The 11,210-nt window shown below is 36.7% G+C and overlaps 1 protein-coding gene across 1 annotated transcript; it reads left to right on the plus strand.

The window, feature by feature from the left end:
• Positions 1-4,048: 4,048 nt before the first annotated feature.
• On the plus strand, positions 4,049-5,181 carry LOC126784671 (uncharacterized). Its single transcript, XM_050510147.1, has 2 exons — positions 4,049-4,229; positions 4,670-5,181. The coding sequence occupies exons 1-2, from the start codon at positions 4,162-4,164 to the stop codon at positions 4,992-4,994; spliced, it is 393 nt and encodes a 130-aa protein (XP_050366104.1). The 5' UTR covers positions 4,049-4,161; the 3' UTR covers positions 4,995-5,181.
• The last annotated feature ends 6,029 nt before the right edge of the window (positions 5,182-11,210 follow it).

Consider the following 11,210-nt stretch of genomic DNA (forward strand, 5'->3'; position numbering starts at 1 on the left):
TCACTATGGATGTTACCTTTTTTTAGGACATGAGTTATTTTTCCTCTTCTGATACTGCTCTTCAGGGGGAGAATTCATATTTTGAAGAGCTATATCATGGAGAGGGGGAGACAAATGAGCCAGTCGATATGGTAACAGGTTCCGTTGAGATTACCAAGGTATCAGCCACACAGGCACCACCGGAAGTCGTCACTCAAGAGATTCAGGCACCAGAAGCTGACAATACAACTGCCCCTCATGTATCCCGTACTATTGTTTATACCCCTGACCAATGCTCTCCTAGTACAGAAGATCACTCATCTGAGGTTAGTCATTCTATTCAGGCTAATCGTAGACAATAGGTTTTGCCCAATAGGTCTACTCGAGGTCAACCAACAAAAAAATATGAACCTACCCTTTCAGACTAAAGCCAAGTATCTGGTGGCCAATTTTATATCTACCAAAAGGTTATCTAAGTCATATGAGTCATTTGTGAATCAAATATCTACTGTATCAGTACCTAACAAAGTGCAGGATGCATTGGGAGATCCAAAATGGAGGAAAGCAATGGAAGAAGAGATGGAAGCATTACAAAAGAACAATACTTGGGAGCTTGTACCTCCACCATATGGCAAGAAAACTGTAGGATGTCGATGGGTGTTTATAGTGAAGCACAATCCAGATAGGTCAGTAAGCCGGTATAAAGCACGCCTAGTAGCAAAGGGGTTCACCTAGACATATGGCATAGACTATGATGAGACATTTGCACCTATTGCAAAGATAAACACTATCCGGGTATTGCTCTCTATCGCTGCTAACTTGAACTGGCCACTTAGGCAGTTTGATGTTAAGAATGCATTCCTTCATGGAGAACTAACAGAGTAAGTATACATGGATCTTCCACCTGGATATGTGGCAGCTTCTCCCGAAAACTTTGTATGCAGATTGAGGAAGTCTTTATATGGTCTTAAACAGTCTTCTAGTGCTTGGTTTGGAAGATTCTCATAATTTATGAGGAAAATTGGCTACACGCAGAGTAATTCAGACCACACATTATTTCTCAAACACCAATAAGGGAAGGTAACAGCCCTAATCATATATGTTGAGGATATGGTAGTTACTGGTAATGATACTATTGAGGTGGACAGATTACAAAAGCAGCTAGCCACACAGTTTGAGATGAAGGACCTAGGTACACTCAAGTACTTCTTGGGTATTGAGGTAGCCCGGGGAAGTGATGGTATCTATCTGTGTCAGAGGAAGTACATCATTGATCTACTAACAGAGACATGTATGTTAGATTGCACTCCAATTGATACTCCTATTGAGCAGAACCATCGGTTAGCAGAGTACAGAGATCAAGTGCCCACTAATAAAACTCGTTATCAGAGGCTAGTTGGACGTCTGATTTATTTGTCATATACCAGGCCAGATGTTGCGTATGCAGTAAGTGTAGTGAGTCAGTTCATGCATAATCCGAGTGTGGATCACATGGATGCTGTTGTGAGGATTTTGAGGTACTTGAAGTCAGCTCCAGGGAGAGGTGTAATGTTTTCTAATCACAACAATATCCTTGAGATTTGTGGCTTCACAGATGCAGACTGGGCTGAAAATATTACCGATCGGAGGTCCACATCAGGATACTTTACCTTTGTTGGAAGCAATCTTGTTACGTGGAGGAGTAAGAAACAAAATGTGGTAGCTCGATCTAGTGCTGAAGCAGAATACAGAGGTATGGCTCAGGGAGTGTGTGAATTGTTATGGCTTAGAAATTTGCTACAAGATTTGGGTATTAAGCCTAAGAGTGCTATGCAGCTGTACTGTGACAACAAGGCAGCTATTGATATTTCACATAATCCTGTGCAACATCGTACAAAACATGTTGAGGTTGATCGTCACTTTATAAAGGAGAAGCTAGACGCGAAGATCATTAGTTTTTCTTTTGTTCCTACAAAAGAGCAACTTGCCGATATGCTCACAAAAGGAGTGTCTAAACAGGCTTTTTATGACGCACTTAGCAAGTTGGGCATGGTTAATGTATATGCGCCAACTTGAGGAGGAGTGTTAGTGCGATTCACTTTAGCCACTTTAGCATGATTAACTCCGTAAATCACGGGAGTGATTCACGGAGGAAATCAAGGAAGCAATTGTCATCAAAAGTACTTTAGTTAGCTTATATAGGTCAGTTTGATGTTGTATACATTCATTAAGTGATCAAGTAATATAACCAAGTTATTCAATTGGTCTTGTTTAATCGTTTAGTTGTATCGCATTGCTTCTTTACTTAGGTGTGGTCGTGTGGATATATAGTATGTACTCCATCACTATTCGGCTGAATGAACATAATAACAATTCCCCAGTCTGCTGCTTGCATCCCCTATATAAACCAGTTACCAGTAAAACCACAATGAACTTAGCTAAGCTACCTAAACTTCAATTTACCAAAAAGCTACCCCACAAGCAGTTGTGCAAGTTCAGATATGGATACCTGAAGAATCAAAAAGACCATGCATTAAATTTCAATCTTTTAGCAGAAAATTTCTCTAAAGAGTTTCAATATGTAGGCAACTAATTAAGCAGCAATTTTGTTAATTTACTTCGAGCAGTTCTCCTTCAAGATCCAGATTCTTTTGTTCGTGTCACGTACGTGCTAGTTTTGTAGTCGTGAAGTACCATGACATAGAATCAACCACAGGTTACCACTTACAATGCCAGCAATTATCCACCTAGTTATTAGCTAACAAAGATCATGGCATGGAGCAGAACTCTAAATCTAGATTATAATTATCAAATAAAACTAGGGGAAGAAATTTATGTCATCACAATTTTGTGTTGATATTCTCTTAATTGAGTGGAGCAAAGTGACACAAGGGGTCGAGTTAGTCCGTAGATTTTAGGCCATCAAATTCTTCAGTTTCATAAATATCATCGTAAGGGCTCAACTCTAAAAATATTTAAGGTATAGGGGTTTCTTCTATTGCTTTTTGGTCATGGTAGGGTTATTCTCCGAAAATGATCAAGTTGCCAAGTATAGAACTACTCGTCACATCTGCAGATCATAATTAAGATCTAACGTTTGTACTCATGTACATGTTGTTGGAGAGGAGAGATCGCACATCTAAGAAGTGACAAAGAAAATAAAGCTTATAAGTGGGTGGATAATAACCAATTGTACCGAGAACTTTTGTGATTAAAACCCAACACCTGTGAGGTGGTTAAGTTGGGACAATATCGGTACAGTTGGTCCACGGGCCACGCTTGTCGCTGTTTAACATGGTATCAGAGCGGGTCCCTCTCCAGTCGCGCCTCCAATCTTTCGTGGGCCTGAGTTGGGTGCCACTTTGTCATGCCATCGGAGGATTTCCAATTGGATGGCCACTAAGTGTCGTTGGTTACTGGACCTTAGTTTCTTTCATCCCAGTATGTGGGATGTTAATCTGTCACGTGCAGACCTAAAAATTAAGTTGCACGTGAGGGGGCGTGTTGGAGAGGAGAGATCCCACATCTAAGAAGTGACAAAGAAAATAAAGCTTATAAGTGGGTGGATAATAACCAATTGTACCGAGGCCTTTTGTGATTAAAATCCAACACCTGTGAGGTGGTTAAGTTGGGACAATATCGATACAGTTGGTCCACGGGTCACGCTTGTCGCTGTTTAACACATGTAATATATATTCCATCGTGTACTTGAATGAAGAGCACCAAATAGACACAGAGCACATTTTCCATGTGCGTTTCTTTAACCATTTTCATAGAGTATCCTACACTGATGTGCTAGGCATCGATTCAAAACCACACACGATCGATCGCTTCGTTTTTCAAGAAATGTAAACAAATTCTTTGAGTTCGTTTCGTCACCTTTTGCTTTAATTTTCGTTATTTGAGTACTGTGGTTAATTACACAACTTACACTGACTTGCTTTTTTTCTATATGTATTAATTCTTCACCAGATCATGGATGCCCTAGCTAGGGATAGAACATATTCCTAGCTACCTTAATAATATTGATTATAAATACAGCAGACTGGCTTCTCAAAGCTCCATACCGTTGCTTTCGGTTGTCATCAGCTTCAATTGTTTTTTGGTCATCAGCTTCAATTATTGCTTGGTTTCCATACACATAAGAGACTTCATAAGTTCATAAGATATACATATAGAGCTAGGTGCTCGATATCGATCTGTATGCTATTGGGTAACAATCGCGCTATGGCAAGAGGTGGGGTTGCAAAATTAAAGAGAGTTCTTCTAAGGTAATCTTCTTATTTAATTTTACATTTGGTAAAGCAGAGTCTACTACTGTATGTAGTTGATGACATTGTAGCTTTTTTGAAATTTTGAAGATGGTTAAAGAGATGAAATTAGCAGGAGATATATATATAGTCCGGTAAGTACATGGAAAAAACTTGGTACACAAGAATAACGTACTGGTTGATTTACTATCTGTAACTACGGTTAAATAATACAGAGACCATGTACCTGTAACTCATAATTAATTGAGAGCAAAAAGTGAAAATCTTTCGTTGTTTAGTGCAAGTGTGCAACGTAACGTGCGTAAAATTTCCGGCATGAGATTTATGGGGCTATAGACACAAAGTTAATTACAAAAGTGTTACTCTATCAGATTCACGTACACAAGTTAAAGCTTTTGCATATATATTACGAACATTAACTGGGATAATGGTTACACCAGTTCATGCCGGGAAACTAAGCTACCTAAAAGCTACTTCAGCAAAAAGCTAAGTGGAACTGCTGAAGAATCAAGCAGAAAGGACTCAAAGGAGGACAGTCGTGAGAGGCCAGAAATGGAGAGTTCGTGTTCATGGAGCAGCAGCTGGGTTCCTGATCCACGCACCGGAATTTATTTTCCGCAAGGGCATGAATGGGTGATGGATGATGTCCCTAAAGGAGCAGCCTCTCTAAATAACCAGACTTTCTGGCTGAGGAACGTGGATGGTGTCCTTGAGAAACCCGACCCGGATACTGCCCCTGATCATTACTACCAAATGCATATGTGAAAGGAAACGGTGCTTTCAATCTATACATGGGTAACTTCAGAAGGGTACTATCTAGCTAGCTAAGAATAATTTGGGGGAGTTGGCTACTCTAAAAGCCATCCTTGAATAAGCTATATACAGTATTTATAGCAGTGTAATAAGCATTGCATTTAATTGTTTGCTGCAATTTAGTATTAGTATTCATATATAGATATAATATCAATAGCATATATATGGTCTGCTTCGGGTGAGGACACATTATATATAAAACCCAACTTTTTACACTTCCTAACGTTTTTGATTAATTCATTTCCAAAAAAAAAAACGTTTTTGATTAATTATCCTCATGATATTAAACAGGCCGGACGATTCAAATTACTTTTGGTTAAAAGCAGGATGAAACTATTTTGTTTGCAAACTTAATGATTACAGAGGCAGAGAAGATATGGAGCGATTTAGGCATAGCACCATACCCGGCCATCTAAAGAAATTGCTTTCCGTCCTACCCCCTTTGTGGTGTAATTTTACTTGTCGTAGTGTAATCGTAACTGTACCAGTTGTGTGGTGATATTATTGATTAATGTTTTTTTAATTAAAAAAACTAACTCAAATACCCTTTAATACATATGTCAATAAGGATTGATTTTATTACTTCAACGTTTTTAGTTAAGCTACTTAACCAATCAGAACAATGTTTCACAAGGATTGATTTTATTACTTCAACGTTTTTAGTTAAGCTACTTAACCAATCAGAACAATGTTTCACAGACATATTATTGACTAATCTTCACTATAAGAGGGCCTTGTTCCTCTCTTTTTTTGTGTGCCAAACATCTTATAAGCTCAATCATAAAATCTCAAAATCTCCATGAATCCCCATACCCACAATCTAACATTAGTACCCCTCTGTCAAGGCCGTCTCAAGCATTTTGAAGACCGTCTGCGAAAGTTTACAATGTGGCCCTCAAAACTTAACTCTCCAATTTTCGAAAATCCCATAATCCTATAAAGTTCCCCCACAATTTGGCTGTCTCATTTCTCATCAAGAGCAAATCTCTTTGGTGGAGAAGAGAAGGATGATGTGTTGGACACTTCCTTTCATCTCCACCAACTTCGGATTAATTTCTATATGGTTGTGTTTTCAGATTGTTGTTGCAGCAGTTTATTGGTCATGATCATTCCGAGTGTGAAGCTAACTATAAAATATTTGATCTCAAGATTTTTTGTTTTATAAGTGCTAACAGTGAGGAGTGTGTTTATAGGTAGTTTAATATATAATTAAGGTATATTAGGTGTTTTAATTGCTCACGCTGGGTCTTAATAATATTTGGATAGAATCTAGGGCATATTCTGAAAAGCACACATGCCTTCAAGCTATGTTTTATTCTTCTTCCGTAGTTAACCACTTATCAACCGTAATAAACTTAAACCAGTATTTTCTCCGAATGTTGATTAACAACCAATTTAATGGAGAAACCGTGTTCAATTCATCCATGAAAAAAATTATTTTTAAATTCTCAGTCTTCTCCTCTTTGCGGGCAACGATGATGGATGAAAAAAAACCATAAATTAGCGACAATATATCACATGTGATGTGGATTTTGATAATTTGACATGCGAGTTAAATATTTTTGTCAAATTTGAATTTAACATGTGAGGTGGATTTTAACCATTTTAAATATTTTTCACTTCAACAAAAATTGTCAAAACTAATATTATGAAGAAAGAGAGCGGTGAGACTTGAAGAGACTGAAGGAGAATGATTTTTTGAAAGAGAGAAAAAAAGAGTAAATGATTGGGTTTTCCTATATGTTCGAGCTGGGAAAAAGATTTCCTTAGGGAATAATCAGCAAGCCCATGTTTTGAACCCTAGATGGTTCTAACCTTCGTTCTATGTTGTTGCTTGGCGTGCCAGTACCTTTGAGTTACGTACAACTCTTGCTTGTTAATGATGATTGCGCTCACGTACTGTCTTCTTCTCGAACGATTGTTCCGCAGTTGTTGATAAATCGCTGAAGCTCGAATGACCTATACACAACCAGGGTTGCTAGGTACCTTTCACTCCACCTCAAGTAGATGGCCGATCTTACTTTAGACCGCTTGGGGAAAAGCAGAGCTTATAATGTGTCGTTGATAGCGGGACTCTTTTGCTATAGGAAATTGTTGACTAGTGCAGACTTTTGTGTTTGCTAGAAGCTAGGCTAGCGACTCGATAGACTTGACTCTAGTTGCCGAAGCTAATCGGACTTGTTGCTACATGCAGCGCGAGGCGTACATCTGGGTAGCTCCGCTCCGATGGGAGACTTGGTTGCCGACGCGAGTCGGACTTTTGCTCCGTGAGGAAATTTGGTTTGCCGAAGTGAATCGGACTTTTGCTCCGTGGGGAGATTTGACTATGCGGTTGCGCGATAGTTTGTTTGACGTTGTGTGTGTGTGCTCTTTTACACATTCGACCCCTTTATATAGAGAACACATATTGTTCTTTTTTGTGGATCAAGTCTTGAGAACCTCTTAGTTGATTTGGATTCACCTTCCTTATTCAACTCAGCTTCTATACAACATCAGTCCCGAAATCTATTCCAATAAGGAATGTAATCTTGCTCTTCGATAGATTTTCCTCAAATAACCGGTCCACGAGCCTAAAGAATATAAATAATACCAGAGTATTATTTTAGGCCCAAACACTATAGTCAAATTTGAATAGGTTTTTCTATACGAGCCTTGAGTCACTAAAATGAGACAAGTTTAAGGCGTACACAACCTGAGAAATAAAAACGAGGGGGGGTGCATTAGTACAGAGAGCCAATATCGCTTGGGTCCGGACACATAACCTTAAGAATCAACAAAACCTTCAGAATTACACTGGAAAGTTGAGAAATGGGAAATATGACTACAATATAAACAAGGTGTTTGGCTACTAAGTTTTTTGATGAATCTATGTATACATGATATTGTAATAGACGTAGATGCAAGCGAACTTGACATATATGTAACGAAGTATCATATTTTATTTTTATGTAATTTGTATAAAACTTTTTAATTTGTTCTTGGATTGTAAATTTTAAGATTTTGTTTTTGTTCTATTATGACCGTCACACCATGAGTTTTTATGTCGATTTAAGAAATATTTTAATTTGTACCTGGATTATAAGTTTTAAAGTTTTTTTTTGTTTTTAAATTTCTTCTAGTTTTTTTTTTAAGTTTTGTTTTTGTTTCTATTTTGACTATCATCAAAGCATGAAATTTTTTTAATAAAAAAAAAACTACGAACAAAACGATGCAAAACAACAATATAATCCACTAGACATCTCTCAAGATATGCTTCGTACCTCACATATATGCACCCAACTAATTTAGATAACTTTATACATATAACCTCATGGCCTTTCTCCATTTTGTTTGCTAGATACAACAAATGTATAAATCATTCATGTCAGTATATCTTACCATATGAAAAAGAAGAAAGAGGTACGATGTATCCATCTGACACACAAGTTAATTAAGTTCATATATCACTATTTTAAAGTGGATGACAACAAAGTATGCATCTTGTGAAGAACAACCTGCGAATTGTACAGTCATTTTGATACTGTTCACATCACAATTGAAGCAACAATGATTTACAAAATCTTGAAGAACTTGTTGACATCAAGCTGAAACAACTCCCACAATCAAGCATAACAATGTTTGATAAACTAATTTTGAATTTTTCAGTATAAGTTAGATGATTATGACATTGCATTGTTTGGTTATGATGTTCTGAGCTTTATCTTTAGGTTTCTTCATATAAATTGCTAGGGTTTTAGTTTTACTATCATTTTGGTAGCTAGTTTTGCATGATTCAATTCTATCATAGCCTGTAAGCACGAATCATGTTAATGTTGATTATCACACTTAAGAGGGGAAGAGAGAAATACCATAAAAAACTAGGTTGCACGGAATCGGATACGGGTACGTGGAAGCGAAACGTTTGGAAACGCGGAAGCGTGTTTTTCAAAAAATTTAGGAAGCGGGTACGTTTTGGAAATGTCAAAATAAAAAAAAATTATAAATATATATAAATTATACAAAAAAATAAATATAATAACAAATTTTTAATTTAAGTAACTCAAAATCTAAAATAAAAAAAACATTAAAAAACCTTTATTTTTTGGAAACTCGCGTTTCCACCGCGTTTCCAATTCAGAAACTCGCGTTTCCACCGCGTTTCCAAAACTCATTTTTCTGGAAACACGTTTCCGAACGTTTCCGGGCGTTTCCGGCACGTTTCCGGGCGTTTCCGGGTGTTTCCGGCGCGTTTCCGAGCGTTTCCGGACGTTTTCGGACGTTTCCGGAGTGGTTCCGGAGTGGTTCCGCTTCGGAAGCGGGAAACGTGGGTGTATGCACGTTTCCGTGTTTCCTAGATAAAAAATCACATGTATTAGTAATAAAAATAAATCCTAACAAGTATGAGCTTTACGCTCAGCCACACAGAGAAAAGGTGTAGCACATTTGGTACATACGCCGATGATGTGCATTAATGGCACTGCCCTGTAGTGGCTCTTCAAGCCTTTCAACTTCAGAAAGTGCTTCAACGCCATCTTTTGTCCTTCAGACATGTTGCATGTGTATCTTGTTAACATAGCGGATTGCCCACTTCGTTATTTGTGAGTGTTTAAGAATGAGTTAGTATTAGCTTGAATAGAAGAAGTATAGTGGTTCATCTCCCTCTCTTGGAGTATACTTCATCCACTATGTATAGGCAAATAGCTAGCCTTATGTATACAAGTAGAAGTATATTGGATCAATTCTAAGTGGGAGAAGAAATTCCTTTTATAGGTAAAGAAACCCCTCTCCATTACATATTCTTCAATGTGGGACAAAGTCCCTTACTCTAGTCTTAAAGGCATGTTGTGGAGCTATCTTGATGATGCCATAAATGTAACTTTCCAATCATGTCTTGGCGACTTGCGACCATCATTGGAAAGCTTGTATGACGATGTACGTTATGGATTTCATGGTTGAGTCTTATAGTGACTTGTAGGTCCTCCTAAAGAATGATACTTATGCTTGGTGGCATGCCATACTAGCCCTATGTTAGTAGAGGTATCAACAATCAAGTCTCATCAGCAACAAGATTTCCACCTTTGTTTTCATCTTCTTTATCTGTAGTCTCTTTAACCAATGCTGGCACAACTATATCAAACCGGTGTGAAGTATTCACATGCTAGTTGAAATGTTCATACGAGAAGAATAGTGAGACACACGGCTCATAGGAACATATCAAAATGTCGAGGTTCATATGTAAGGAATAGAACACTGCAGGGTAATCTTCGTGAATCGACTAGGATTTTGAATTTGGGGGAAAATCAAAATAGCCAAAGAATATGGTTGTATATGCATGCAAGTCTATGTCTATGTCTATATATATTTATTCAGAGTGAAGCTTCACTCTGAAATTACAGAGTGAAGTTCCAATTTTTACACATTTTTCGGTCAAAATTTTTCACCATAAGCGATTCAATATTTAGGTATGTTATTCAAGATCATCTCTACAAAATTTCATCCAATTTGACAATGGTTTGAGTTTTCAAAATTGATATTTACACGAACGGTTCACGTTGAACAGTTTTAATTCATTCATTGATTTAATCTAATTTGAATACCTTAGCGATGTCCGAATTAGATGAAATTTTGTATGAATGATCTTGAATAGCATACTTAAATATTGAATCGCTTATGGTGAAAAAAATTGACCGAAAAGTGTGTCAAAATTAAAACTTCATTCTGTAATTTCAGAGTTAAGCTTCACTCTCGATAGAGACTGTATATATATATATATATATAGTTAAACCTCTATAAATTAATAGCTTTGGGACCGATAAATTTTAATAATTTAACGATATATTAATATATCGATAAATTAATAATTAATAATTTATTAATTTATCAAGGTATGAGAAATATTTTGTTTTACGTTTTTGAAGAATTGTTTTTACATTGTTCATGCAACTATCACTACATTGTTTTATTTTTTTAGACTACATTGTTTCTTTAATTTATTAAATATATTATTTTTCCTTATGTATTACACTGTTCAAAATATTATATTGTTTTATGATGATTATATTAATAAAATTCTTTGATGAAATCCTCATAAATGTAAAATTCATCATATAAATTATGTCATTATTAATTTATATATTTGAGGGGCCCTATATGAATTCTCAAATTTATATTATCTTATAAATTTAACAA

This window comes from Argentina anserina, chromosome 2 (assembly GCF_933775445.1).
Source record: "Argentina anserina chromosome 2, drPotAnse1.1, whole genome shotgun sequence".
Lineage (NCBI taxonomy): Eukaryota > Viridiplantae > Streptophyta > Magnoliopsida > Rosales > Rosaceae > Argentina > Argentina anserina.